The 27,802-nt window shown below is 41.0% G+C and overlaps 1 protein-coding gene across 2 annotated transcripts; it reads right to left on the bottom strand.

The window, feature by feature from the left end:
• Positions 1 to 1,502: 1,502 nt before the first annotated feature.
• Positions 1,503 to 27,802, bottom strand: ddhd1a (DDHD domain containing 1a). Of its 2 annotated transcripts, XM_034111091.1 has the most exons (14): positions 26,537 to 27,802; positions 24,464 to 24,640; positions 19,500 to 19,601; positions 16,394 to 16,522; positions 14,452 to 14,599; positions 11,864 to 11,973; positions 11,181 to 11,287; positions 10,828 to 11,090; positions 8,273 to 8,348; positions 7,677 to 7,826; positions 6,243 to 6,307; positions 5,969 to 6,141; positions 4,868 to 5,065; positions 1,503 to 4,784 (listed from the first exon to the last, which is right to left on the bottom strand). In XM_034111091.1, the coding sequence occupies exons 1-14, from the start codon at positions 27,315 to 27,317 to the stop codon at positions 4,597 to 4,599; spliced, it is 2,667 nt and encodes an 888-aa protein (XP_033966982.1). In that variant the 5' UTR covers positions 27,318 to 27,802; the 3' UTR covers positions 1,503 to 4,596. The 2 variants fall into 2 exon arrangements, with proteins under 2 accessions (XP_033966982.1, XP_033966983.1); XM_034111092.1 differs by lacking the exon at positions 19,500 to 19,601.

Genomic DNA, 27,802 nt, shown 5'->3' with positions numbered 1-27,802 from the left:
TTCCCTATGCACCAAATTAAAAAGAGTAAAGTCATCATGGGGATTATTGCAAAAGAATACAATAGCATATCAGTGTGTAGCTTTCCTAAAAAGCCAAATACTGAAGATCATCTGCATGTTGTTGCTCACGTATAAACTGCAGCGGATGAATAATGGCGTTTTATGAGTGCAAATGATCAGCTGGGGATTGAGGATACAGAAAGGCTCCCGTCTCATTTCTTTCCAAAGCACAATGCACTCTCCAGCGCACGCTCTCCAAGTGGTCTGCAGTGAACACTCATGAATCATCATCGTTTCTGGCTCGGCGTCCCGGTGAACTCGCTCAGCTCCAGCCCTGCAGCTCAGGAATCTGGGTCTTCAGACCCCGGTCTGCATCAAAGCGATTTATAACGTCTCTCCCTGCAGCTCGGACCCCCTCGTCAGTGTCTGGCAGCAGACCCATTGCCTTTTATAGGCTGTGTTTTAATTGCAGAGTAAACATTTGAGTCAGTCCGATGCAGAGCAGGGGAGTCAGATGGAGAGGAGAGATGGCTTGGCTGATGTGGATGAGGAGGTGAGGACGAGGAGGAAGGAGAGGCAGGGGATGTGAGGGGAGGGCTTCAAAAAGTGTACTCTCTGCATCAGTTGGGGGGAAAACAATGACGGTTTCAAAGCATTTGGATGTAGTTAATGATAAAGTATCTTGACTTAGACATGTTTAATTTACAGATCCACATTTATATATTACATTTGGTTTCTTATGTTTAATTTTGTATGTATATGCTTTTCTTATTCCTGAATTTTTTTTGCATCATGATGCCTCTTGTTCTTTTTTTAATTATGGATATAGTGTTGCATTGTTGAAGGTCAGGAGTCTGAGAATTCGAATTGACATTGCCAAATATTGCCCTTTAGCTATTGTGCACAAATCAATATAGCCTTTACATTTTTAATTGATATTTCCCGTAGATACAACTTTGTGTTTATTGTATGCCAATGCAACATTTTCATCCTACCAACCTAAAGATGTAATTTATTTAGCCACAAAATCAATATTGAGACCATTAACAACAGATGAAATAGCTCAATTATTTAAGGACAATACATTGAAGTATACGGAGAAGGGTCGCTGGACAACAGATGGTCAATGGCGGTCTTTGTTCCAGTATTACCTATAGATGACTGACCTCTTCTGGCCAAACTCAGAACAGCAGGGCCACATGCATTATTTATGAGAATCATCTCTGCTAAACAGTCCCATCTGTGAGCCTTTGCAGATGTTTCTAAACGGCATTAACCCATGTGGAAGCCAGGACTGCTCGTGAAATACAAAGCAGCCCATTCACGATCAGTCAGCTTTGTTACTCACACCATGGGTCGCCTTGGAAAGAATCTGATCTGAGTTTCAGGCCAACAAACAGATCTATTGTCCGTCTGGAAATGAGCGACCATCTTCCTCCTCCTACGCAAAATGTTTTCTGTGCCATCATCTGTGGGATATAACAGATTGAGAAGACGAAGTCTTTGTATCCAAAAAAGGAATGCTTTAATAAAAGGAAATAAATACAGTGCTTTGGATGGCAGTTAGAATCCATTACAGGCATGGGTTATTGCACAGCTCTAAGGAAAGACAAACACACTTTCAGGACATCCGTTCAAAGTTAGAGTGACAGTGGTAGCCGACACACATTTAAAACATTTCAGTCAGATTACCAACAAGAAATACCAATGTGTTTTTTTCTCTTTCACTCCCACTGACTGTTTACATATGGTGCAGGCCCTTTCTTCTTTATCTCTGAACATTTTAAAGACAACACATCTGTGAACACTCTTCATTGTTGTACTTAATAATGGCTTCAAACAGGTGTCAACAGCAGTGTTGAATCGACAAAACATGTAACAGTAGACATTTCCCTGATGCTTGGTGCCTTTAACAAGAAAATCAAATGCTGTGAACATTCAAAATGCTGCATTAAATGCTCATATTGTCAATGTACCTCCAAAATAGCTTTTTCCTAATGCTTGGATGCTTTTTCTTTTTGCAAGTAGTGTGAACAAAGTTAAAAATCTGTGCTTGATTCAGAAATTGCTAGAATGTGCAAAGTTCACAAACATCTTTGAAACACTGACAGGAACATTGTCGTCATTTTTACGATGGCCAGTCCACAATCTGACCTACAGATACAGAGGCAACAATAGAAATGACTTCGTTTTTTGTTACCTGTCTAAGGTCTCCAAGGTGATCGAAGCCTATTGTCAGAGTAACGTGTTAACATCGCTTTCTGCAACCACTGCTGCAATGTAACACATGCCGAGGGAAAAAATAAACAACGACAGGCTGTTTTTCTACATAATTTCTGTGCAATTCATTAAATATAGAAACACTTTCGACACTTTCGCTCTCCCTTATTTGTCTCTACTTCTATACTACTTCTCTGTTACTGAACTGGTCACGAGAGGCAGCCTGGTTTCAGTCAGTAGGCCTTTGCATAAATAACAGACATTAAAAACCAACAAATAAAATGCCATTCAATGGTGGACCAGTCAGCCCTTGATTGTGTGGAACAGTAAATCAGCAGCTTGTACCATAGCAAATTAAACATTTGAGAGACAATAATCAAGTCTGTCACATACCACTAATTCCAATCTGAGTGTTATTCCATTTCTTCATCCATTGAAAATGTCTTATAAATGATTTAATTACAAGACCATTAACAATCATGAGTTGTTTTCTACTTATTAAAGAATGCAATGTAGTTTGTTAGATGTGTGTTGGCACTGTCTTTTTCCAGCATCCAATAACTATTAACATGACACCATGCAAAGTAAGTATGTTTTTGAACTTCGGCATGATCATTATTGGGCGTGTTCTTCAAAGGACCACATTCGACAGATCCAACATTAATGGGGACATTTTTTTCAAAGCTGCTCTGACAAACCTAAGGCAAGAGTAACGATAAGTAGAAAAAGTCGTTTTTAGAAAACCAGAAGTTTCCAGGCGTCCACATTTTATATTTTCTTGAATTACATTTTGTATCGTCAGTTAGTGAATGACAAACATTTTTAGGCTAAATAAATCCTTCTTTCACACAAATAAAAGGACAAACTGACAAATCCATTGATGAAGAGTAATGTGTAGATTGGTCAAGAAAAAGGCAAAATTAACTTTTGTTTGTAATTCATCACAAAAGCCTTGAGCTAAAATATAAGTTATTTTTAATCTAGGCCAGTTTTCAATGAGTATGCCTTACAGTTCCTAACGCCAAGCGGCTAACACACTAGACACGTAATGTTATTTGGCCATAAGTTTGAATTCTATTTTGATGAGAGCCTGAAAATGACTAGGAAAAATATTTATTTTTTACGAAAAAATACATCTAGTGCCACTGGATTTAAATATAAAGATATACCTCTGACTTTTCTCTTCATAACTTATTCATAAAGACGCATTGGTTTGAATGGCTGTGAGAGTTTTTGGACTTTTGTATTGAGATATTTTGAAAAATAAACTCAGTTTAAGAAAATAATGATACATTGTTTAAGAGCATGGATACTCATGCCATGAAACAAGCCTCAATTGGTTGTAAACCTCCATATGTGCAGCACATGGGATCTACTGACGTCCTGCACGAGGTTCAGCTGTATCTGTTGTGTTAAGTAACATGTTGTCCCTAGTACTCCAACTGTTGCAGAAAACAAAACATACAAGATAATTATTATTTGTGTGATTTTATAAAAAGTGGCGCTTTGTTTATGTTTTTTTGGTGCATATCGATTTCAAAAGTCAACATTTTTTTAAAAGAAGCAAAACATAAAAAAGATATCAGATAAAGGAACATTTCAATATATAATTATTGTTATGTCTTTCTTAATATTTTAAAAACATTCTTAAAGGGATAGTGTCCTAAGGTTAAATTAGGAAAAATTCAACAATATTGTTCTACACGAGTAGTATTATTTGGCTAATTTTGAAAGGCATTTCGTTTTTGAGATGAAGGAAGCTAAAGGTTTATTTCAAAGATAAAACTAAACATTTTTTGAAAATTATATTTATCTTGGTGTAAACAAAAAAAAAGGTAAAAAGGGACAGACGGAGAACACAAAGGGACCGAGGGTCAGGCAAGTCTGTGACAAGGCTGGAGAATGAGTGCGGGACAGAGGCGGGACTTAAGCTTTGATTGACAGGAAACATATGGACACTTTATCAACAGACTGCAGCTGTTTAAGGTTAAAGATGTGAGAAAAGAAAGAACTCTCTTCCTCTTAGTAAAACAATCTCCTTAGACTCTTATTCCATGTTTAATGTAACTCGTGGTCATACTGGCAAAGGGTGCACCTCCTTGGGGGTTCCTAGTCCAACATGGTCACCCGTAGGGTGCGCAAATGTGTACAAACTACGCAAAACGAGACAAAAATGCACAGCGTGGAGTAGAGTCTGTTCGTCAGCAATGACTCCAATGTGTTACAGAGCTGGATCAGACGGAGATAGAGGAACAATTAGTGTATCGAGCAGTTTGTGTGCATGAAAAATAAAAGAATGAGGTTTATTTGTATGCCTTGTTGAGAAGGTGACACACCCCCTGCAGAGTTATAAGACACCAATAATGTGTGCGTGTGTCAGTCTGGCTCCAGATTATCATCCGCTGGGTCAGGGGGGGCTATCTTCTGCTTGTATATGAAGGTCAGCATGAACAGTGCTATGTCATGTGAGCACCAGTAACCTGTGTGTGAGGTCACCGCTGACCAATAGCGACTCTCCACCAGGCCCTCCCGGAGCTCAAAGTCGATGCGCCGCTCCAGCTCCACTGAAAGACACAAACAGAGACTTTAGGACGGATTTGAACCTTCCCAACCCAGACACAAATATTATGTGTGTTTGTGAACTAACATGATGTGTCAGTAATGGGGGAGGTGGGCCGGATCAAGGTGGAGAGGCCGTATGCCGAATGGCTTTCCGTTCTCTTCTGCTCCTCTTCCTCAGTGTTCGCCCCCCCCTCCAGTCCCAGAGACACCGAGGGCTGGCTGTTGGAGCGGGAGAAACGTGAGAAGAGGATTCCTCCGATGCCCTTCCCTATGCTCGCCGCACCTATGTTATGTATGGAAGAAAGAGAGAAACAAAAAGAGAGATGCATGTTGGAATGTGGTTTAGATCGAGACGAAAATAATAGTAGTGAGGCCTTACTTCCTTATAATTCAATTTATTTTGAAGTATAGAGGAATCCTTGTCTATTAAGACATTCTCAATCTCCCCACAAGATGGCACTGTTGATGTAGTCATTGAGCCTTTCACATTACACAAGTAGTCAACCTCAAATGTTGTATTTAAATTGCTCAACTTTTCTCTGGATTTAAATGTGTTGTCAGAACTCAAATTATTTATTAATTCCAGTTGTAGAAAAATGGTTTGTTCTTTATTCTCCACCCAGAGCGCTTGCTCCTAGTTGTCTCTCCTCAGACATTTAAGTAGTTGAATATGGTTTTATTGTAGTCTTATTCAACCATTTTACATCTCTTCTGGCTTAGTATATGGCATTAATCATCTAGATAACAAACTTAATTATATTAAGAGCTGATTTCCTTTACATAAGGTTGTTTTAAAATAATACTTCACCCACCAAAGTTACTATTTGCGTATTATTTATTTACTTTTCAATTCTTGAAGAAAACTTAAAATGTGATGTTTTATTTGGAGTAAATTCATGTTTTTGGGAAGTAGTGAGCACACCAGCCTTGGGTTATATTGCACAGGTTGGTGAAAGTTTGTAAACAGATGTTTTGATATAGTTTTGCTATTTTTTAAAACGTGGCTTATATTTACTTTCAAGACCTTTCTGTTTTTTGATTGTTTGTTCAAAGTGGAGGAATGTGGTTTCAAGAATTCAAGGTAATGTAGGATGAGTACCTGATATACAAATGCTCCTTTTAGGATTTAATTTAAGTGATCAGAACTCATTTTAGAGCAGAATTTGAAGCGAGGGTAGTGTCTTACCCAGTATGCTGGCCTTGCCCAGGTTGGTGATGGACTCTCCGTAGTGTCTGCGGGCGAGAACAGGTGAGGTGCTCGGGCTGGGGAGGCTCTCAGTGTCAGACGCCGGGTCTTTCACTGGATTCAAGTAGGTTGGCCTGATCCCATCATAGTGTGTGGGACTAATGGCACTGCACCTAAAAAAGAAAATACAAAAACTCAGAAGATACGTACTGGAAACATCCTGTGTTAGACAAGGAATAAGGAGTGATATAAGATACATGACTAAAGCTCTTACCAGTGTATCTGAACAGGTGAAACGTTGCTGAAATGTTTTAGGATGAGAGGCTCCAGTCTGTAGGCCTGAACAGAGAAACACAACTTCAGTTAGCTTGAAGTACAGAGAAACGCCGTAACTATTTCAAGTTGTAAAATGTTGGTTTTAGTGTTGCGAGTAGAGTAAAACAGACCTTGAAAACCAATCAAAAAAACACAGCAAATATTAGTTATGAGTCACACAAAAGTAATAACAAGGACATACTCTAATTTGGCTTTTTAATATTGCCACAGGGACCTTATGGGCAAAACACCGTTCTACAACGTGCATCCTGGCTATTAAGTGCTGTCCTAGTCTTACTTTTTAAATTAAAGACTCATCACCCAGTCTTCACAGTCCTGAGCGTTGTCTGAGCATTGTCTTTCAGCCTTTCTTTATAACTAATGCTGTTGATGTATTGTGATTTTAAGGGTGTCTGTTACGGCTGCTGTTTTCCTGGTGCTATTAATTCTGTTGTGCGTGTGTGTTCTATGTAAATGAGCTGTGCGGTTGCCCTCTCGTCATTGGCTGCCATCTTCTGGTCCGCCCCTGAAGATTGCGATTGGAGCACGCCGGGCCCGACGCACTCCTACTGGAGCCTGGGGGACAATCATCACTCTGGAGGCTCTGCTGTGTGAGCAGAGGCCTCTCGCTTGTTGCTCTCGTTTGTGTGCAAATGTGTAACCAGTGGTTAACTTGTGTGGTCCGTGTGGAACAGTGTTATTGTGAGTAGTTGTGTCTCGATTAGGTTAGTATTGTTTGGTTAGTTTGTGATTGTTGTACTTTGCCTCAGCTGTATTTTTTTTACAGCTTCCTTTATTTAGTTGTACCACTTTTTAAAGTGAGGTTTTGTTTCGTTCTTTATATATTAGTATTTATTTCTTCTGTATGCCACTAGACTCCTTTTTTAGAGTCCTCCTTTTGTTAGGTTATTTGTCAACCTGTGCCTTTTTGGCCACTTTGTTTGTTTCAGGCTGCCTGCCTGCCATTTTGTTTCACCCTGTTATAATACAACCATTTATAATTATTACCAATTACATACTGGTGTGTGTTGCATTCCTCTTCCCCTAGTTGGGACGTAACAGTGTCCATTATCATCTGGCCGGGGACAACAGCTGGAAATTAACAATGTTGGCTAAAGCTGCCCCATTTACTGTTTTGTGTGACAGTTGATCAAAGGGGACTATAAACAAATAAACTAAACTAATACTTAATCACGCCATAAATGTGTGTGGGTGGAGTCAAAAATAATGAAGAAACGGAAATATTGACTCCATATATATATATATATATATATATATACACACTCATATACAGACGCTCTCTCTCTTAATCAGGGTTTGTTGAGAGAGAGAGAGAGAGAGAGAGAGAGAGAGAGTGTGTGTGTATTAGGTTGGGGATTCCATGGAAACTGACCACAGGGTCTGTGGGATGGAAGACGTTGAAGAGCCGGCTGCAGATGGAGGTGGGCAGGATGTGGTCCTGGTGGCAGCTGGTCCCAGGGCGGATCCCCCTCAGAGCCAAGAACACCGCCAGAGGAGAGCCCATGCAGAAGAAGTTCTCCACCTGAGAGACAAAAGGTGCAGAGATGTTATCAATGTAATGAAGGTATGTATATGTGTACATATATATAGAATTCTGTTTATCTGTGTGAGTATTTAATTACAGAATTATCTTTTATTTACTTTACCGTGCAACAGGATGACTAACGGGAGGGCTACTTCTGTATGAGCTATGCTTTCTGCCCTCCTGCTTCTACTAATTTTGTTTGTGTTTTAGATGTATAAACTATCTAAAGTGTTGAAATCGTAGAATAAATAATACATTTAAAAAAGGAAGTCTCTGGTATTTACACAAATAGCAATTGTTCAATGCTGCTGATATGATGATTTTAGGTTTGTCTTAAATGACATGCATTCAAAAGGTTTTACAAATAATAACATTAGTTGTATTATTAGTCTGTAATAGCAATCATGTTTTTAAAGCGTACAAATAATAAATTCATATTTTACATTAAATTTGAGAGAAGGACGGGCTGGGGGTTTTGATGCCTCCAGTGTGAAGAGTTGATTCTCCAGCTCTTCTAACCTGTTGGAAACAGAAAAGTGACACATTGTCATAAACCAGAAGATAAACAAGACATGTTTCTGTCGCTTGAAATCACTCTCAATACACTCCTTAGATCCATGTGTGCATTATTATCACCTCGAGCTACCCTGGCACACACATACTGATTCTCCCAAAAAGCAACATTATTTCCCAGAGGCTTCTCGTTTCACTGAGGTAATGGTGCGCACTCTAACTGACATTGTACACACAGGGCGATGGTGGTGCAGAGCAGATATATTAAAAGCCTCTTCCCTTCCATTTGATCATGAGTTGTCACAATACCCTGCTGCTGCACGAACAACAACAAGAAACAACAACATGCCACTGAAGAAGGAGATTTGATGAGCAGCACACTAAAAGACAAATGCTAGATTGGATATTGAATTTGGAGTAAAGAATGGTTTGAAAGAGATTTAATTTCAAACCTTTATTTAACCAGATTGGTCCCATTGAGATCATAGATCTCTTTTTCAAGGGAGACCTGCAATGAATAGTTTGTGTTGTAATAATTAGGGAGCTGAAGATAAATTAGAAATAATTTTCAGAATAAAGTCCAAGCTACACCTCCAAGTTGTTAATTGTTTGGGATTTTGCTGCTAAGCATTTAATACTTCCCTAAAGGATTATGAAAACACATAAATGAGCCAAAACATGCAAATATCTTCACCAACTTGACCACACATGAGCAGCATTTAGTACATTTACACAGAAGAATGACGTGATACTGTGGAGTGTGGACCATGGCATTCTATGCCAGAAGTTATCTCATATAGGCCTGTCTGACCAAGCTGTTGGTTGGTTTGCAAACTATCTTTCAAATCGCAAGCAATGTGTAAAATTCAGCGGTCTCTCCTCAAGCTTTCTTAACGTGCCCAGAGGCGTTCCTCAAGGTTCGGTCTTGGGACCTACCCTTTTTACTATTTATATAAATGATGTGGGTCAAAGTGTTGATGCCTGTGTACATCTATATGCAGATGATACTGTTGTGTACTGTTGTGCTAGCACTGTTGCCCTTGCATTTGAACGTCTGCTTTTGACACTTTTCAGTCACATCTGTTCCACCTTAGGGTGGTGTTAAATTCAGATAAGATGTTGTTTTCCAATAAGAAAAAGTTACCAACTGATCTTCCCTGCATCATGTCTGCACAGCATAACCCCATTGAAGCTATTAACACCTATAGATACTTAGGCATCACTATAGATGAACATCTCTGCTTCAAACCACATATTGACAATCTCTGAAGGAAATTGAAATTAAAACTGGGATTCATTTTTAGAAATAAGGCCTGCTTCTCCACAAGTGCGAGGAAACGGCTTGTAGCTGCCACATGTTTGCCGCTCTTGGACTACGGGGATGTTGTGTACATGAACGCCTCAGCTCACTCCCTTCATCTGCTGGACGCCGTCTACCATGGGGCTCTGAGGTTCATAACCAACTGCAAACCCCTCGCACACTGCACAAACTCATCTATACCGCTATGCTTGGACTGCTGCCCCTCTGTCCACTTACATATCACACAAACAGTACAGCTGTACACATCACTCTGTCCGTCCCCTCAGTACGCACGGTGCTTGGGAAAAAAGCCATATCATACTCTCCCCCCTCGACCTGGAACACACTTCAGCAGGAACTTAAGCTGACCAGTTTGATACCCATCACGGATTTTAAACTAATTTAAAAAAAGCTGGATAAATCATCTGTGGGTGTTTGCACCTGCTATATCTGACTACTGTATATGGATTTCAATGACTACTTTTTTACGTGTTGTATTTTAGTGTTGCCTCTAAAGATGTTACACCTGTATAAATAAAGGCTAAATTAATCATTAAAAAATGTAACCATTGATGGTCCAAATGTCCAGTGCCAAATGTGAATGTGTACTTTGTGTAAGAGTGTATATATATATATATAAAACCTGTAATATTCTCTAAGGCAGCGGTTCCCAACATTTTTCAACTCATTCAATCAAATAAAATGTCACGCCCCACATTCAACCATAAACAATACGGAGGCTAAATAAAGTTCTGATTGGTCCACTTAGAATGTGACACGTTGTTAATCCAGTAGAACAGACGGCTGTCAAGGACTGTAATGACCGTTGCTAAGGAGGATCAAGACGGAGAAAGGAAAAGAGGTTAAAAATAAAAAATAAATCTTAATAATGAAATGTTTCCACACATATCAGAATATTATGCAAATTATTTGGCGGCCCACTTGCAATGAGTTCGGGCCGCGGCCCACAGGTTGGGAACCGCTGCTCTAAGTCTTTAAACACATACTCAGCTTTCCGAAACATACTGACTTTACGCAAGTATGGCGTCTCTTATAATCATACATCATAATCTTTAAATTAAATCACCAGTGTGTCTGTGTTTCTACTGTGTTATATTCTATTGTTCTTGGTGTTAAGGTAACAGATCCACGACCCATGCAATTATCTACATTATCAAGCTGTACCTGTTCCTGGTGAGCCGTAGCTGCTCCACAACATGCTTCTCCTCGCAGGAGATCCAGCGCAGGTCCAGCTCCTCCTCCACGCCGTGATGCTCCTGCTGACAGAAGCGCACAGGATCCCACCCCGTCATGATGTCGTAGGTGATGACGCAGCCGAGGGAGTGCGACACAATGGACACTTTGCCCCCCCGCTCCTCAAACTCAGGGTTCCGGGAGCAGAAAAGAGTGTACAGTCTGTTTAGCTCCTGTGTTAGGCCCTTTGTAATCTGGAGAAACACGGAGGGGAGAAGTTTGGAGTAGAAACACTAGGTCAAAGAGACTTGTGATTTACGCTTCTGGATGTGTGCGACTCTCACCTCATCCCGGTAAAGGGGGCTGTTGTAGTACATGATGTCCATGGCACTGCTGTTGAGAAGGTCTCTCAGTCCTCTCACTTTGTCTGGTGTGATCGAGTCTACCGTATCTACAGAAAATAACCATTATATTGGCTTTAATGCAACACAATGGAGCCTGAATTCATGCACGCTAATGCTATCGTATACATCAGCTCATCCATCAATTCTGCCTTCAGAAAGATAATGATGTTTTCGGTCAGAGGGGTATTAAGTCAACTATAGTATATGTTTGTTATAGAGGTTTTAGCTTGTGTTTTACTGGACTACATTAAATCAATTACGTGACTACTGAGTGTATCTGGAGAATACAATACAATTAAAAAAAAAACTTTTTATTTATTCAGGTAAGTGCTCATGTTATCTGATCTCAGCACCCTCCTTCATACCCATTAAGTAAAGTATGCAACATACAGCCTGCATTTGCACAGGGACAATGGTTATAGCAGTAATGGTGAATGTGTCCTGCTGTCAAAACACTTAAGGGATGAGTACAGCTTTGCTTCATAACCCTTTCTCATTAGGATACAACAAATGTACCAGTAAAATACACCAAGAGTTAACAAAAACACAGTTAAACCGCTCACACTACCAGAATACACAAACATATGCATACAGGCATGCACAGTCTCAAAACACACACAAACCTCCATCCAGTGCAAGTTTAGAGCGCCACTCGACAGGCAAGAACTCCACATGCTCGTCATTTTGGTCTGAAAAGTGCTTCTCCTCCATCTTCCTCACCCCCTCCCTCAGCCTGAATAGAGACATTACAACAAAGAGCATAGGGCACATGAGGACATCGCACACTGAGATCTGTAGTCATTGCATTTGGGATTGTGTGGAGTGTTTTTTTCAAATACAAAAAGCAGAAGATTGCTTGAAAAAAGTGATGATCAGATTGTCACGGTGGCAGCAATGTATATCTGGCCCTGCGACAGACTGAAGATGGAGTCTGTGTTTGCACTTGTTCTCGACTTTAATGAATGTCGGCAAGCGAAGAAAGAGGCTCATTTTGCTTCTCCCTGATACAGCACACACAAACAATGGCTGCAATGCTCCTAGTCCTATATGGGGCAACATTAGCTCACAGGAAGCTCTAAATACACAGAGATGGAGAAAAAGGGTGAGGTAAGTTGTTTGCATGGGTTAATGGAGTCTGAGAGAGGCTATTACGTGACTGCTCTGTGAACCTAATGCAGGTTTTGACAGGACCGTCTGCAGGGGATCTTAAAAGCACAGCACTGCATTACCGAGCTGCACCCACAATGACTCCCTAGCTTTTAGATTGGACAGTGAGATTTGACAGAGTCCTTTTAATCTAAAATAGATTTGAAATACAGTTTTAGAACATAATAATACCCTAAATTCACTTCTGCCGATGACACTCAGAGGCACAGAGCTGAAATTAGTTTAGTTTGAAAAATAAAAAAGAACTGGCAAGATGTGTCGGGTTGATCTTTCCTCTTGGGTGAGGAAAGTGTGTATGCTGTAATCCACAGGGAGCTGGGAATGAAGCTTAGAGTGCTCTGCAGCTTGACTTGGTCTACTTACCTGCTTACCTGGCCTAAGCTGCAGCCAGGGGCCCAGCGTAACTTAGCGGCACAGAGACACACATTGCTCTAGTCAACACATTCTGTACTACTGCCTGTAATGCTCATAGTTTAGGGGCAGAGATGTGTCCTTGTACAGTTCATCACACAAAGACACAGGGTTGTAGCTAACTTAAGTGAGCTTTTCAAAACTGATCAAGAGCCTATATGCTAATGAGCTGCAGAAGACACTTAAAAAGGAAAAACACAGCTATCATTTCCTCCATCAGGTCTCCTGAGGCTAAAGTCATTATTGTAACTTCCACACAGTGGCCTCTACGCACATATCTACTGTCTACAGAATTCCTCATTTAAACATTATGCATTTGAAAGAGGAAAGAACCCTGTAGGCCGGTTTTCTGGATGATCTAGCAGTGTCAGGCCATTCTGATCATTTTGGTTCAAAGAGCAAAGGTTGTAGGATATCCATATTTTCCCAGAACACCAATAACATGGAAAGAAATTGAATATATGATGCCCTAAGCATGAACATCATTTTAATATCATTTAGTCCCCGGATTATACATACAATTTATTTAGATTTTTGCACAAAATTAAGATGTGAACAAACATTATGTTTCCCATCAAATATGTCTCTATTGTTGTGTTGGCTGCTTCTGTATCTTGCTGCAGAGCCTCATGACATGCATTGTCTAAAATCTTTCCCTGCTCCTTTGTATTTTCTCCAGTTCCGATGCATTGTGCTTTCTTGGCCACAGTTCCAAAGGCACTCTTGGAATACTAGGCACAAAGTTTGAGAACAGCAGAAAAAGACAAAGGGGGTGAAACAGATGAGAAGAGTGGGGGGACCAATAACACAAGCTGCTGCTGCTGCTGTGTTATCAAAAGGAAATGCTTGAAATAACTCCCACTAAGGGTGGCCATGGATTAACAAAGCAGACAATGGTTCCAAGGAGGGGGTCATTGCCCCTGTTATATTAAGCCTAGACCCCCCTCTGGCCCCCTAACTATAGCACATATTTTTGGTAATTTTTTTAACCAACATTTATCAGCAGAGTGAAGAAATTGTTATTATTGATGTGCAGTGATAAATGTAAACATGTAGGTTAACACTGAATCAATGTTCTCGTTTGATTGGGATATGTAAATTGTTAAGACTTTTGGAGAACCTATGGTGGTGGCGGTGGTATGTAACAGTTATAATATATATATATCATAATATATTCTGTAAGCCGAAAATTGCATGTAAGTATGGCCTCTCCAATATAATTGAGTCTAGTTGCAATAGTTATACCACTTTTTTTCAAATGCTTAAACAACAGCTCTCAACATCTCATGAGCAGTGCACACATTTTTCTGTTGTGCAATCTATACACAAAAGTGATCTGATGTCACATGAACCTGCCAGACAGGTTCTTCATCAGTTAATAGTTAATAATTCCTCACGCACAGAGATGCAAAGTTTAAAGAAAGAAGAAGTGAGATGTGTTAATCGATGACAGTAAGAGAAGTTTAAGGGATAGACAAAGAAGACAAAGGGAACAGCAATAAAAACATCAACCTTTTTTTTTTAACTGGATTTGATTTGTGTGCAAATACATTTGGCTACAGTTTGAGAATCTGACATTAATCAACATGTGCATAAGAAAAAACGTAATAGAATTATGTTTGTAATCACTCACATCCCAGTGTTTTTAATAATGCGTCCCTGGTCCATCTTCTGTCCAATCCCATGAACCACAAAGACAATGTGTGTAGTCTGGGGGGGTCTGTCCTCAGGTGACGCCTCCTCAACCCAACCCCGATGCAGCCGTGTGCCGCTGCTGGAGGCTGGATGAGGACAGAGACGGACTATTATTGATTGCTTTTGATTTTAGTACACTTGAGAAAAGCAAAACATTTCTACAGTATTTTCTGTTCTGTAGAGAGTGGTGCAGTGACGAGTCCTAAAACCCAGAAGTGAGTTAGCATTTTACCACTACCGGTTCCCTCGTCTCAGAGCCAATGGGATTTCTCCATAGGATTTGTGAAAATAGCTGGAAATAATGTCTGTGGTTAACACACATTTAAGACACGGATCACGTTTTGTTGTACGACATTAAATCCATCACTGGTGATTTTTGAAGAGTTGACATGTCTGAAAAATGATGGTTGTTAACAAGTGGCTGAATACGACTACAGAAGTCGTCAAGGACGCTGTACGTCATGACGCCGAACATGTAAACACTCCCACTAAGATTGTTTGCCCCTGTTCTGCTTGAAAAGCAAGTACCTGCCTCCTGCAAACTGTTCAAACAAACACTTCAACTTGTACAATTTTGAATCAGTATTTTTGAATATGGATCTTAAGTTCGCGTGACTTCGAAGTCGTGCGACTCTGCTGTCCTTGGCAGTAGTTCCTTTATAGCATAACGTTGGCCTTTTGCTTCTGGCAGTTAGATTTATGATTAGAAAATTATAAAAGTAGGGCAGACATGTGGATACTATCCGGCTGAACAAAACTTGCATTCATCAAACAGGTTCGTTTTCCACAGACCTTATTTCGAGCTATTTTCCAAATCCTATGGAGAAATCCCATTGCTTTGTTGTTGAGGGAACCCATGCGCAGTTTACTTCCGGGTAAATACGTCATCCCTGCACCACTATTGCTAAACACAAACATTCCCATGCAACTGTGTACAGAGGCTATAAATATCATAGTGATGGTAATTAAGTCGTGCTTCCTGAGCTCAGAGAGGCCAGTAGGTGAGACACAAAAGTCTGCTGTGACAGTGGCCCAAGACTCTGTGCCAGCGTGTGTAAAGCGCGTAGAGTGTGTGTTCTCAGTTAAATCCTAGAGTGTACTCCAGTCATGTGCGGTGCGGCAAAGCCAATGGAATTTCCTGCTATCTAGATAGCACTAAGGAGATTTGTCATTACTGAGCATTTGCGTGTCAGAGGAGATTGACATGACCAGAGCCAACTCCTGCTTTCATTATCTGCCATCAGGAGATGAAATGCACCGTAGAGCTGAGAGAACTGTAGATCAGATTACATTCGTGCAACCAGATCAAACAGCGGACAAAGGGTCAAACAGCAGTTGCCCTCTTTTCAGTGACACTTGGGCCATTTGATCAAACCGAGCCCCTGGGATTAGCAGATGGACACTGCGAGATTTTCTGGGCTAATCCAGTTAAGAGACTGAACTGTACCCAGCCATGTATTAACAGCTGTTGAATAATAGAAAATGGCAGCAGTGTGAATGCAGCTATGAGTGTATACTACATTTAAAAATGAAGTATTTGATTTGGAACACAGCCTTTGTCAACATTATAGAAAGACAAATACACAGTTTATATTTCCAAATGTGTGGCAGGAATTTGGTCCAATCTTTTTTTCTTTAATACTCCGTCATTTTGTATTATATAATGTACTATTTCAGGTTGCATCATCTATATTTTTTAGGTCATATGTGTAAATATTGCTATGATCTACTTACATCTAATATATAGTGGCTAGCTTCGGTAGGTAATGGTTCATTAACAGGGGGGTTCAAATCAATTGAGTAAAAATATAAGTATGGACAGATAGGGAATCGTTTCTATACATTATTATATGGAGATATAAAGAGTGTACAATACAGACCTTTTGAGAAGCCCAGTTTCTGGGTGACGGTGCGTGCAATTTTGGAAGTAGTGGCATCGCTGTAGAGGTAAACCTCATCTACGCTGTGCCAATCCACATGTGTCCGACTCAGCTGCAGGCTGTGGATGGCTGTAGGGGGGGGCAGTGAGAGACGAGTGAGTAAATGAATGGACAGAGAGAAACATATTGGTTTATGGTGTGGTAAATTGGGCAAAGCGTATAGGCAAAAATCAGGGCAGAAGGGTGCAGGAAAAAAGGTTCACCGACACAAAGGATTGTGATTACAGATTTCAAGGGACAGAGATTGAAGACATTGTAAGAACTTCCCCCAAGTTGCAATTTTCTTAAATGCAGTTACAACAAGCAGAAGTCTAGGATTGATCTAATCACACAGCTCAATCAAATGCAGGAAATAAAAACACATCAAACTACCACACACCATGATTGCATACTCCAGCTCTTGCTTGACTGTCCTGCTTTAGCGTCATCAGACTGAAGATATGATATGATATATTTTTGATGAAATATCGAATTTAATTTCAGTTGATTTTAATTCCTCTCCGTGTTGATGCTTCAAACTGTAATGCAGTGACAAGTGCAAGTAAGAGCAGAGGTATGGCTCGGGAGGAGACACCATTTGCTAGAGAAGCTCAGAGCTATAAATGAAATTGGTTGACTTGAGTTATTTATGTCTCTGCAGCATGTCCTTTAAATGTCCTGAGAAGTCAAGTTCATCTGGATGAAATTGGTGGAATAGTTTGGCGTAAGTCCAGTGCAGAGTCGTGGCTCTTTGTACAGAAGTCAATCTGAGGATTGAAACCATTAAGGAAGTGGTAAAGTACTAACACACTTTTAACAGTATAGTCCCACAAGTTATAATGATATGAAGTTTCAAGAAGCACACTGAAAACTAACTGGATGTCTTTTACCATTCAAGTAAGAAAATGACCAAAAAAATGACTTGGCCATGTTTCAGATCTGAGTAGCCTTTCCATAGTGTTTTCTTTCTCAATCATTCCATATTTATTCATAATTCCTTGCCCAGGAATGGTTAAATATGATCATGTGACAAGCAACAAGATACACTGTATATAAACAGAGCCTATGTGTTTGTGAGTCTCATGATGGAGTAAAGCTAGGCCTCAGTAGCCAGGAAGGCTAATTTCTTCATTGGACAAGCATGACTGGTGGGGACTGGTGGGTAATGCAAGGCCAAACAGTTATTGCACCTTTGTTGTTTACTCTGAGGGCAAACAGTGTTAAAAGGAATGGCTGCCTCTAAGGGAGAAGGACAAGAAAGGAATAAAAAAGGAGTTTACCACAAGCAACAGAAGTGTTGACGCTATGACATGTATAATAACAAAAAGATAGGTAATTGCTTTTCCTAGCCAGATACAACTATAAAACTCATGTCCTAAGGAACCAGAGGCGAGAAATACAGTTTCCTCTGTCACACGTTTCCATTTATCTTTGCAAATTGTCAAATAAAACCACTCAACAGCAAAGCTTAACCTGCACCCCCACACAGAAGATAGCTAAACCACTCTATGGCAGCAGCAGTATAGAGAACGTTTCACCATTTGGCTTGGCTTCATCCCAAACAATTTAGAGTGGCTTTCTTCCCTTATTTACCTCATGGACACATAAGCTAGGTCAACATAGAAAAAGGACGGGGCAGTTGTCATGAGACCTACACACGGTTAGGGTGGGTCAAGCCACTCCAGACCGTTAAGCAGTATTGGCAGCTGAGTCCACTGTAAAACAGGAGGTATTAGTCTATATCATATAAATTACTGTATAGTAACCTTCTCCAGCTAAGTGACTATCAATTCAAAACATTTACTTTGGGGTTGTACAACGTTACATCCTGTTTTACAAGGAAAGGTTATGTATTGCGAAAGGAATGGAAAGGCAGGGGATCAACGTGTTCAGAGAAACTGTCGGTCAACCAAGAAAGGTTAAAAGGGTTAATTGAGGGAGTTCTCCAACGCTGCTGAGGGGAGTTACTGAGGGACACAGGATGGGGGGGGAGGTTCAAACGGAAGAAATGAGGGCCAGAGAATGTGAGGAACTGGGTAAAGTGTTGAAATAAAAGAGACAGGGACATTTTGTAAGGGAGAGTTTGTGAAATCTGCAGGAAGCACACTGTTCGGGAATGCTTCTCAAACTAATCACTTGTAAAATATACTATGATGCTGGACTGGGACATCGTGGGAATATATCAGTTGCAACTTTTCTTCTAGCTACTTTCACCCAATGAGGTTTTATCACCTCTTGTATAGACCATTTATTGTTAAAGAATATGTATTTAATGTTAGTAAAACATTTACTTACTGCAGTGCTTTAATAACCTCTCATCCTAGGAGGAGTTATGTTGTCAAATCGCAGGTCAATGGTCACTTAGAATTACTACAAAATGAGGAGTCAGACCCCCAAACCCCTGTTAAGCATTTTTTTGAGGGTCAATACACCCAGACCTAGGACAGGGATGGACCTCTAAGAGGGTCTATAGTAAAGAGCCACAATGGCACTGTTCAGCTCATCACTTGTGTGTCCTTTGCTCTCAGAGCGAGAGCTGGTGGTTCATTAATGACAGTTTCACTGCCAGAAGGGATGAGAGCAGGAAAGTGATGAGAATGGGGAGAGGGGCTGGAGAGATAAAGAAGGGTAAAGAAGGGTGGCTTTTTGAGGACCAGATCATTTATTTAACATCCACTGGTTTAAGGGGACTTGCCCTAGCAGTTGAGTGAACCATGCTGCCTACTTACTATCAAAGCAATAAGCTGAGGGACAGATACAAAAGGTTCCTCAAAAAGCAGCAACAGCAGTGCTACCAAACGTTGGGTCACAGCACAAAGGGAGAAGTTCTAGCAACTAGGCCCAGTTAAGGCTGCAATGGAGAACTATGAGAGCAGCAAAAGTCCATTTTAAAACAACCATTTATAACTGAGCCTAGGTCTAGTTCTAACAATTTGATTAAACAGGTCTGAACCACAACATAAATGAGAAACTAGGTCCTAGGATTGACTAGGAGAGAGGAAACAAGCTAGCAGATCTAACACAGCAGAGGTAACAAAAACAAAAAGAACTTGGCATGTTACAGTACCTTGGCAGCGTTTGCGCTTGTGACATGTAGTTTTAGCACTCGTCTGATATCCACTCCATTTGAACAGAAAAGGGAGGTAGAAAGGGGGCAGGTGGGAGAAAACTAACAACCAAAAGAGAGTGAATAATGGCCGTTACCCTGGTGTCAGTCACAGGCTACAGCCGTCATCACTCTTTAACAGGCCAATCTATCAAGGAGCGCTGCTATCAGGTTAGCACCTTAAGGCCCTGGACATTGAGCCTTAGTAATAGTGGTAGCAGCGCTGTTTGACATACTGGCCAAGATGACTGAGGTAGTATCTGTTTTACACTCAATACAGACCACCTGCTGCCTTCACTGTCATCGACATGTCATTAAGGTTACAAATACTTTTGTGTAGTGTATGACACAGCTACTTGACTAAAAAAGGCAGTTTAATGGAAAACGTTTTTAACATAATATGTGGAGTTCCTTATGTAAACAAAACATGACTAAAACAACTATATTGTATATTAACTGCACAATGACCACAAATTAGATAACATTTCAAGACCTTTTTTGCAAAGTAGGGAAACACAAAAAATAAACACAAATCATTAAATGTTCCAGACAGCACCTGAGGCCTGTACTACGAAGCCGGATTTTCGCTTAGCGGAATAACTTCAGGGAAAACTCTGGGTTTCCGGTCCCACGACGCTGGTTCACTTCTTAGCGGGCTAGATCTCCATGGCAACTTATGCTGAACGGCTAGCCTGGTCCAGAGCAGGTTAGGTTCCAGGATAAGAAATCAACTCAGTGAAAGCACTGCCTGCTGACCAATCAGAGCTCAGTGTGCGGAGTTTAAAGTGATCAAGTCATATTACAGGAGAAAGGAAATACAGAAAAACTGCCATTGCAGGAAAGACGGCCGGCAAAAATCAACTGACTGTGTGAACGTGAACATTAATAGAATATCACCTCCCATCTTCAGAGCAATCTGACTAATATAAGCGTTCAGATAGCTTACTTAAATATCTGCCACAACATAAGTAACCGGATCAGAGTAACGTACAGTCCGCGGCACAGTGAGTGCAGACGTCGATGTGTGTGTCCCATTATCATTCATATCACATCATAATGTATCATATTTCCTGAGTCAGCTTCTTGAGCCGTATCTGGCCGTGCAACACTCAGTGTCACATACTGTATGCAGAAGTATTATTTTAAGCAACACATTAAGTTGACGAAACACTCGAGACAAATGTAATTAAAGTCAGATCGTGTCTTAGACAGGCCGTGATATCATAAACCTGTTAATGTACGCATTCAAACACTTTCTTTTTCCAGCTGTATTCACCTTGTAGGTGCAGCTATGTGGCTTTGATCCTGGATAAAGTGTTTAAGTCATGGATGTTTAAAGTTTAACGTCTTCATATTTGTCTAATTATAGTTGACTTTTCATTCAGGAAGTATGACACGCTGCGCTGTCAGTACGCTTGTCCATGTTTGTGATTGGTCGAATGCTCCAAATACCACCCCCTTTTATGTGAACGTGCACCTAAATAGGGCAAAGCTGGCTTGCGTTAACGAGTTGATAACCAGCATTGTAGGACAGTTTAGCGAGAGCGCGTTTGTTTTGGATTAGGTAAGCCGGGTAATTCAAACATATCCAGGTTAGGTTGAACCGGCTTCGTAGTACAGGACTCTGGGAGTACTGAGTTTTCCACTTAGGACAACAAATAGTATGTTAATATTGAATATGTTGCATTTTTAAGGAATTGATGTTGAATTCATACTGATAACATACATACAAATAGATCTGTAAGAGTGGATGGTACTGCTGCTCTGTGTTCATTCATCCCGGAATTGCTTGTAATCAGATTTCGTGATCTGACATTTAAAAAAGACCTTCTCTGCATTTGTTAATCAAATCAGCATGTCTACGAAAGTCACATCTGACTAAATCGGTCCTCCCGTGATAACACAGACATTAGACTTGCACATGTCAGCAGTGTCTCCCTGTACAGAGGTGAAAGGCTGAGGAGGAAGAGGAGAGACCTGCTGAGTGCACAGGAAGCTAGTTTGCTGTAAAAGCGATCAGTGAAGTCCATGTGGGCATTACAGCACTGATGGATCCATCAATAATAAGGTGTTTCCTAAAGACAGGAATATCTACTATATGTGGAATCCTCATATGGATGCAATAAGAACATTTGAATTCTGTGGTAGTTTGCAGTGTTTGTCCTTTAGATGTATACCACACTATATTCCTTTTGGGTAAAAGGCACTGTAGATTAACTCCTTTTTCATTAAAAGGAAAAAGAACAGTTGCCAACTGATGATTTCAAACATATTTAAACACAAATGAAGACCAAATCTAAACCGACTTCCAATAATACGTAAATAGATAAAACATTTTATAATGCCCAGGTGCTTGTTATTACATGAGCAAGTTCCAAATATGTTAAGCATGTGTCTGTCAGCTATCTTGTGGCGTGTGCTACAGTAGCTGATATGTGGTGAACACAATGGACGTGTGGGCTGTTCTTTCCTTAAACATAGCAGAAGCATTATGCTCAGCCCTTTGACGTCGGAGAGGCCCGACAGACTGGGACACACCCTGTAGTTTCCACAATAGATAACTCTTCCTCTACACCCATATAGCTTCAAGCTAATGGATGGGATCCTGTTCTAATTCAATATTTTCTTTATCGTCATTCGGTTTATATTCAGTTCTCTGGCAAACACAAATAACATTTAGCTAAATAAGGTTAGTAAAATAACATTGAAAAGATGGTCATCAAAGTTAGCCAATGGAAATCGAACATTAAAAGAATCCATCAACTGTAATACCCTTGTTGCCATTTTCAGTCAACTGTCCGCTTCTCTCTGCACTCAGACAGCGCTGTCTCTGATTCTGTCTCTGATTCTGTCTCTGATTCTGTCTCTGATTCTGTCTTCCTCCTTTACCCATGAAGCAGGGGAAAGTACATTTATATCATGTGGGCTCAGGACATTCAAGCACTGTTTGTACCTAGCAGTAGCCCTGCACACATTATGATGTTATGCCAGCATCGCACGCTGGTATGTCTACCATATCTCTTCTGCTTTACTAACCTTTAGTCTCAGCTAGCGACTCAGACACAGAGAGACCAAAGAAGGGAAGAGAGAGTGGAGACAGGGAGGCGAGAGATAGCCGGGGGAATGTATGTGCTGCAGTTATGTCCGCTCTCTGGCTTTATGGTCCATTTATCAATTGCACTGCAGTTCAAGGTAGCCCGCTTACGACTCCAAGTGCTTGAGATTATTAGTTTCTAGATGGAAGACTGTACTGTAAAGGCTCCCTGTAATAAAGACCCAAACAGGTGAATTATCCATCACTCACTTTGCTTTCACACTCAGCTAAATATAGGAGTGGGACACAATCTGCCAACAAAGGCAGCAGGGGGGTTTCAAACAGATGCTCACTGTGAAATGATATAACATGTAGGAAAACAGCCAGCATTGAGTTTAACAACATTAATTCTATAACGGTGTGTAGTTATTTTTACACTATATTAAAAGGTGATTATAGTTGTACTGCCTCGTTCACCCTTGCAGTAGATCACCCACTAGATAAGCTAAGGTCATATGATCTGCGTGATGTGCAATGACGAGTGTGCCCTTCCTTTATATTTCACACACCTGGCTTGCTGATAATCTGATATGCCGGTTTCCTCGTACAGATCTGTTAGTGTCGGTTTGTACGAATAGTTGTGGACCAGGAGTGACCTTCTAGTTCTGATTAAAAAACGTCTGTGATTCAGCTCAGGATTGTGCCAGTTGCTACGAGTTGCTACGAGTTGCTACGAGCACGAAGTCAGTCACGAAGAGTGACTGTGCAAAACGGCGGGCGACCTATTGAAGTCACTTTCTTCTGCTCGGTTGATATCTTTATTTATAGCCCTTAATGTATTCTGAGTAGGGGAGAGTGACAATATCTCGACAGGCCAGCTCCAGTGCAGTGCAGTGGGTAAGAAACAAAAAAGCCAAGAATAAATTACTGAGGTTTTGCATGATTAATTGCAATTTCACAGAGTCATTATGCAGTTGTTATTCAAATATAAGCAAGGTTACAGGAAATAAGGGGTCATTTGATGATTAACTGCTATTAATTAGTTGAGGGTAAAGGATTAGCATTAATATCCCAGATTACATTTGTGATGTCTCACACAGTTTTAATGCTGCACATTTAACATGTTCACTCTCGCTTTAATAGTGGCTGCAGTTTTGCTCTGTCTGCTTCTCTCTATTTATCGGCCACATTCACACACCCCCGCATTAATCACCAGTGAGGGTCCTGTAGATCTGGCTGCCGTAAGGAGACTGCTGAATCAAAGAACCTCTTTCTTATTGCCTCTCGCAGCTAAAGCACTCCTCAGTCAGGGAGGAGAGACGTGCCAGAAAGTTTGAGCTGCACCTGATTTGCATTGGGAGTGTGACATGACTAGACCTACACTCCCTTCAATGGAAGCACTAGCTCCATTCAGTTCTCCTGACTGTGAGACAATGCTACAGCAGGCCTGTCACATCACTCACTATGGATGACTCACAATGCTTTTATGCTGGTTTTATTGGTAAAAAGGATGACTTTTTCTTAAGATAGCATTACATTAATTCACTGTCCTCAACTAAGCTCTACATAGGTTTTTGTATGAGATACTGCCTGCCTACCTGCCTGCCTGGAATACAAAATACTGCAGGGTTGGTGAATGCAGCAGCAGAGTAATGGTGAGTGAGCAATAATGTGTTTTGACCTTATGTTGCTACTCCCAAACCACATGCTGACTCTCTACAGCATTCTCTCTCAAATCTAGCTCCATTTCATTCAGACTTTCATTACCAGAAAGGATGATTCAGTGCAAAAAGAAAAGAAGCTTTTTAGATGTAGGGGCCTCTCCCACATATTCCTTAAATCATACAACATTATCATTATTCTTCTACTATACACCCTCCTGTTCGCTCACCATCTTTGCTGTCGACGGTCCTGACCACCAAGTCCGTCTCGAAGGTGTCCTGCATTTGTTGCCCGCGGAAATGGTTCAGGTGCTCGTGTTCCATGAGATCACTTTCCTCTTCCTCCAACGGTAACCAGGTGCCATCAATAAACCACTGACCTCTCATGACTGGAATATGATCTTGCTCTGTAGGACAGTAAATATAGCGTGGATTTAGAGACAAAAGAAAGGGATAGACATTTGGGAGCCAGCAAATCTGTTAACAAATCTTTTAACATTTTGTTTTGCTTTTTATGGCGCCGTGTGTGAATGACACCTCCTGCTAGGGCTGCTCAATTAATCATATTTTAATCGCGATTACGATTATGGCTTGCAACAATTACGAAAACAACGTAATCAAAATAAAACGATTATTTTTTATTATTATTACTTTTTCTTTCTTTCTTCTTTCTTTTTTTTTTTGGGTTTTTCAGTTGAGTTATACTTAAAGTTCAGGGTAATAAACTGTTAAAAACATACTGTTCACATTTTTTTTCTCCAATAAATGGATGTTTTCAAAGTCAATGAATAATCGCATTTAATAATCGCAATTACAATTATTGACCCAAATAATCGAGATTATGATTTTTGCCATAATCGAGCAGCCCTACTGCCAAAGGTTTCGCACTATAAATCACAGGTGCTAATCTAAAGGTGATTGTGTCTACAAAGGCAGGGAGGAGGACAACTGCAATAGAGTAAGCAGAACTGCAAACAACACTGGTTTAAAATACCTAACCATAGTCTCTTTTAAGTAACTGTGTGCATGACAGTGGGTGTTTTGGATGACGTAAACTGATTTCCATTTCACTCAACAAGTCTGGCGAAATCCAGGAGGGCCAAGTCTCAGTGGCGTGTGGAGCGAGGCCAGTTTTGATTACAGTCTACAGTGACATTATTAACGAATCCTCTGGTGGTGAATAAGACTGTAAACAAAGTTCTGAATGTAGGCTTCTTAGCAATAGAAAGGAGCATATCTGTACAGAGATAGACTGCTAATGTGGACACATTTAAAAACAAGTGAGCATACTCAAATGTACTGACTACAAAAATACATACTGAGGCTCATAGTAGAGAGCCTTTATCAGTATACATTTTCACTTATATGTTAAGGTGGTTTATGTCTGGTTAGATAAGATAAGACTTCACGCCTCACATAACTTGAGGCTTCCATTTAAGTGACCTTGATGGAACAAACTATTGCAAAAGTCTTAATTATTTTCTGGAGGTTTTATTTATTGGATTACATTAGATGAACTTCCCCTTTTCTCAACGTCTGATTACATGACCTGTGGTCTCTTAACCTAACTCATAAGCTTTTGATCACTTCTTAAATAATCCCCTCTTACATCCATCTCACATGTAGTGCACGGGGTGCTTTAATGTTAACATGACACTGTGTTTGCAGTGGTGTATGGCCAGGACAAGCTGAACACGCACAGCGAGAATCTGAGATAAGTACAAAAGGACCACAGCATGAACATTGAGCAAAAATAACTGATTCTCTAAAAGTCACTTGGAGTAAACCTTCAAAAAGAACCAGCTACCCATGAACCCTTTCATTGGGGTCAGTTTTGCAGAGGCTTTACAGTTACCGCCTTTTCCTGGAAATATCCATGAATTAGTTAGCATAGACTGACTTCCTTCCTGAGTTGCTCAACTGTCCCAACAGGGCTTAGTAATTACTGAGCACAGTGAAAAGAGAACGGCACAACAATGCAGGACTCGGTAACTAAAATGAATGGATGATCAAATGCTAGTTTGTGTCTTTTAAAAGGAGCAGCAATGGATGCTGCAATGTGTCTCTGATAAGCATCAGACTTATGAGTGGATGTGAGTCGTTAATCTTCAAGTTGTCAGCCAGTATACTGCAGAATATATCAAGTATATATGAGGTATAGGAACACAACATGAATTAGTGCCTATAGAGATGCAATCAGTGATGCGTTTGAAAAACCTGCCGCCAGAAAATACTACATTGTGGGTCTGATGCAAAAATATGATGTTACAGTTTTATCAGGGATGATTTGTTATGATACTCACGCTTCCAATAAACTGGATTGCATTCCCTCTCCTTAACATCCACCTCATAGAGCCCTCCCCGGACACAGACGTTGAATTCATTGCTGACAGGGTCCCTCTCCTCAGAGGACACGGTGGATGTGTCCAGGGACACCCGGCCTAAGTGCACACTGCTGGTCCTCGTCTCCCCCGTTACAGCACCGTTCAGTCCCCTGCTCTCCACACCGTTATTCCCGCACTCTTCCTCCCCACCGCTGCCCTGGGAGCATGCAGCAACGGGGTTCAGTTCACAGTACTTCCGATACCTTAACTCAATGTTAAGCGAGTCATGCCCGACAAAGGGCTTCCACGTTTTCTTGTCCTCCTTGTAAAACCAGCGCACCTCCTCGGGACCGAGCTCCGTGACCACCTCATTGAAGCGGTGTCTGGAGCTGTTGGACCGAGACCTCTTCCTCCTCTCGAACAACGGACCCACGTTGCTCCCATCGTTGTCGCTGTAGTCCAGAGAGCTGGTGTCGAGGAAGGCTGTCGGGGAGCTCAGGTCCAACAACAACCGGTCCTGGGAGCCGTGGTGCCTGGCGTGCAGGAGCGGCAGGTGTCCGTCCAGTCCCGACTGCACTGAAGACATCCCCGCCTGCATCGTGTCGCCCATGGGACTCATCGCATGACAGTACGAAAACACATCGCTCCCCAAATCCCACTCCTTGTTGTTGTTGTTGTTGGTGGGGTCGACGCTGCCCGGCAAGCCCTTACCGTCGGAGCTAAAAGCGGATGTTTTGGTTGTAATGTTAAAACTGCTCATAACTACCTGAGCAACCAAACTACCCCCCAGTCTGCCACTTCACACCAACGAAGCTCTCACTTTTACTTGACAACAGCTATCGCAATATGTCATACTGGACAGTGTTACAATTACATTTCGAAACAAAACCAAAGACCTCCAGACAAGCTCTCGACGCATTTCCCTGAATGCCCCGAAGCTTTAGCCTGCTAAATTAGCAAGCTAAGCTAAAGAAGCCGGTTTTAGAACTCCGATGCTAGCTTATTAGCATGCCTGCAACGTTGCAACCGGAAAACCTGTTCACTCTTTTTCTCCTCCTCGTAACTAAAATAATCCCCTATGAAACCACTTTCCTGTCAACGGGTCGTTTTAGTCCAACTTGATAGGCGGAATAGTGCAGTCACCGTACTTTGAGTGTGTTCCCGTCTCTGTGGTATTTCTGATTCATTCGTTGTCCAAACAAACCTTGCATAGAGACAGAACTGTAGTATGCGTGCGTATAGCTT

This window comes from Pseudochaenichthys georgianus, chromosome 22 (assembly GCF_902827115.2).
Source record: "Pseudochaenichthys georgianus chromosome 22, fPseGeo1.2, whole genome shotgun sequence".
In the NCBI taxonomy this organism is placed as follows: Eukaryota; Metazoa; Chordata; class Actinopteri; order Perciformes; family Channichthyidae; genus Pseudochaenichthys; species Pseudochaenichthys georgianus.
This window is presented reverse-complemented; position numbering and strand designations above follow the sequence as displayed.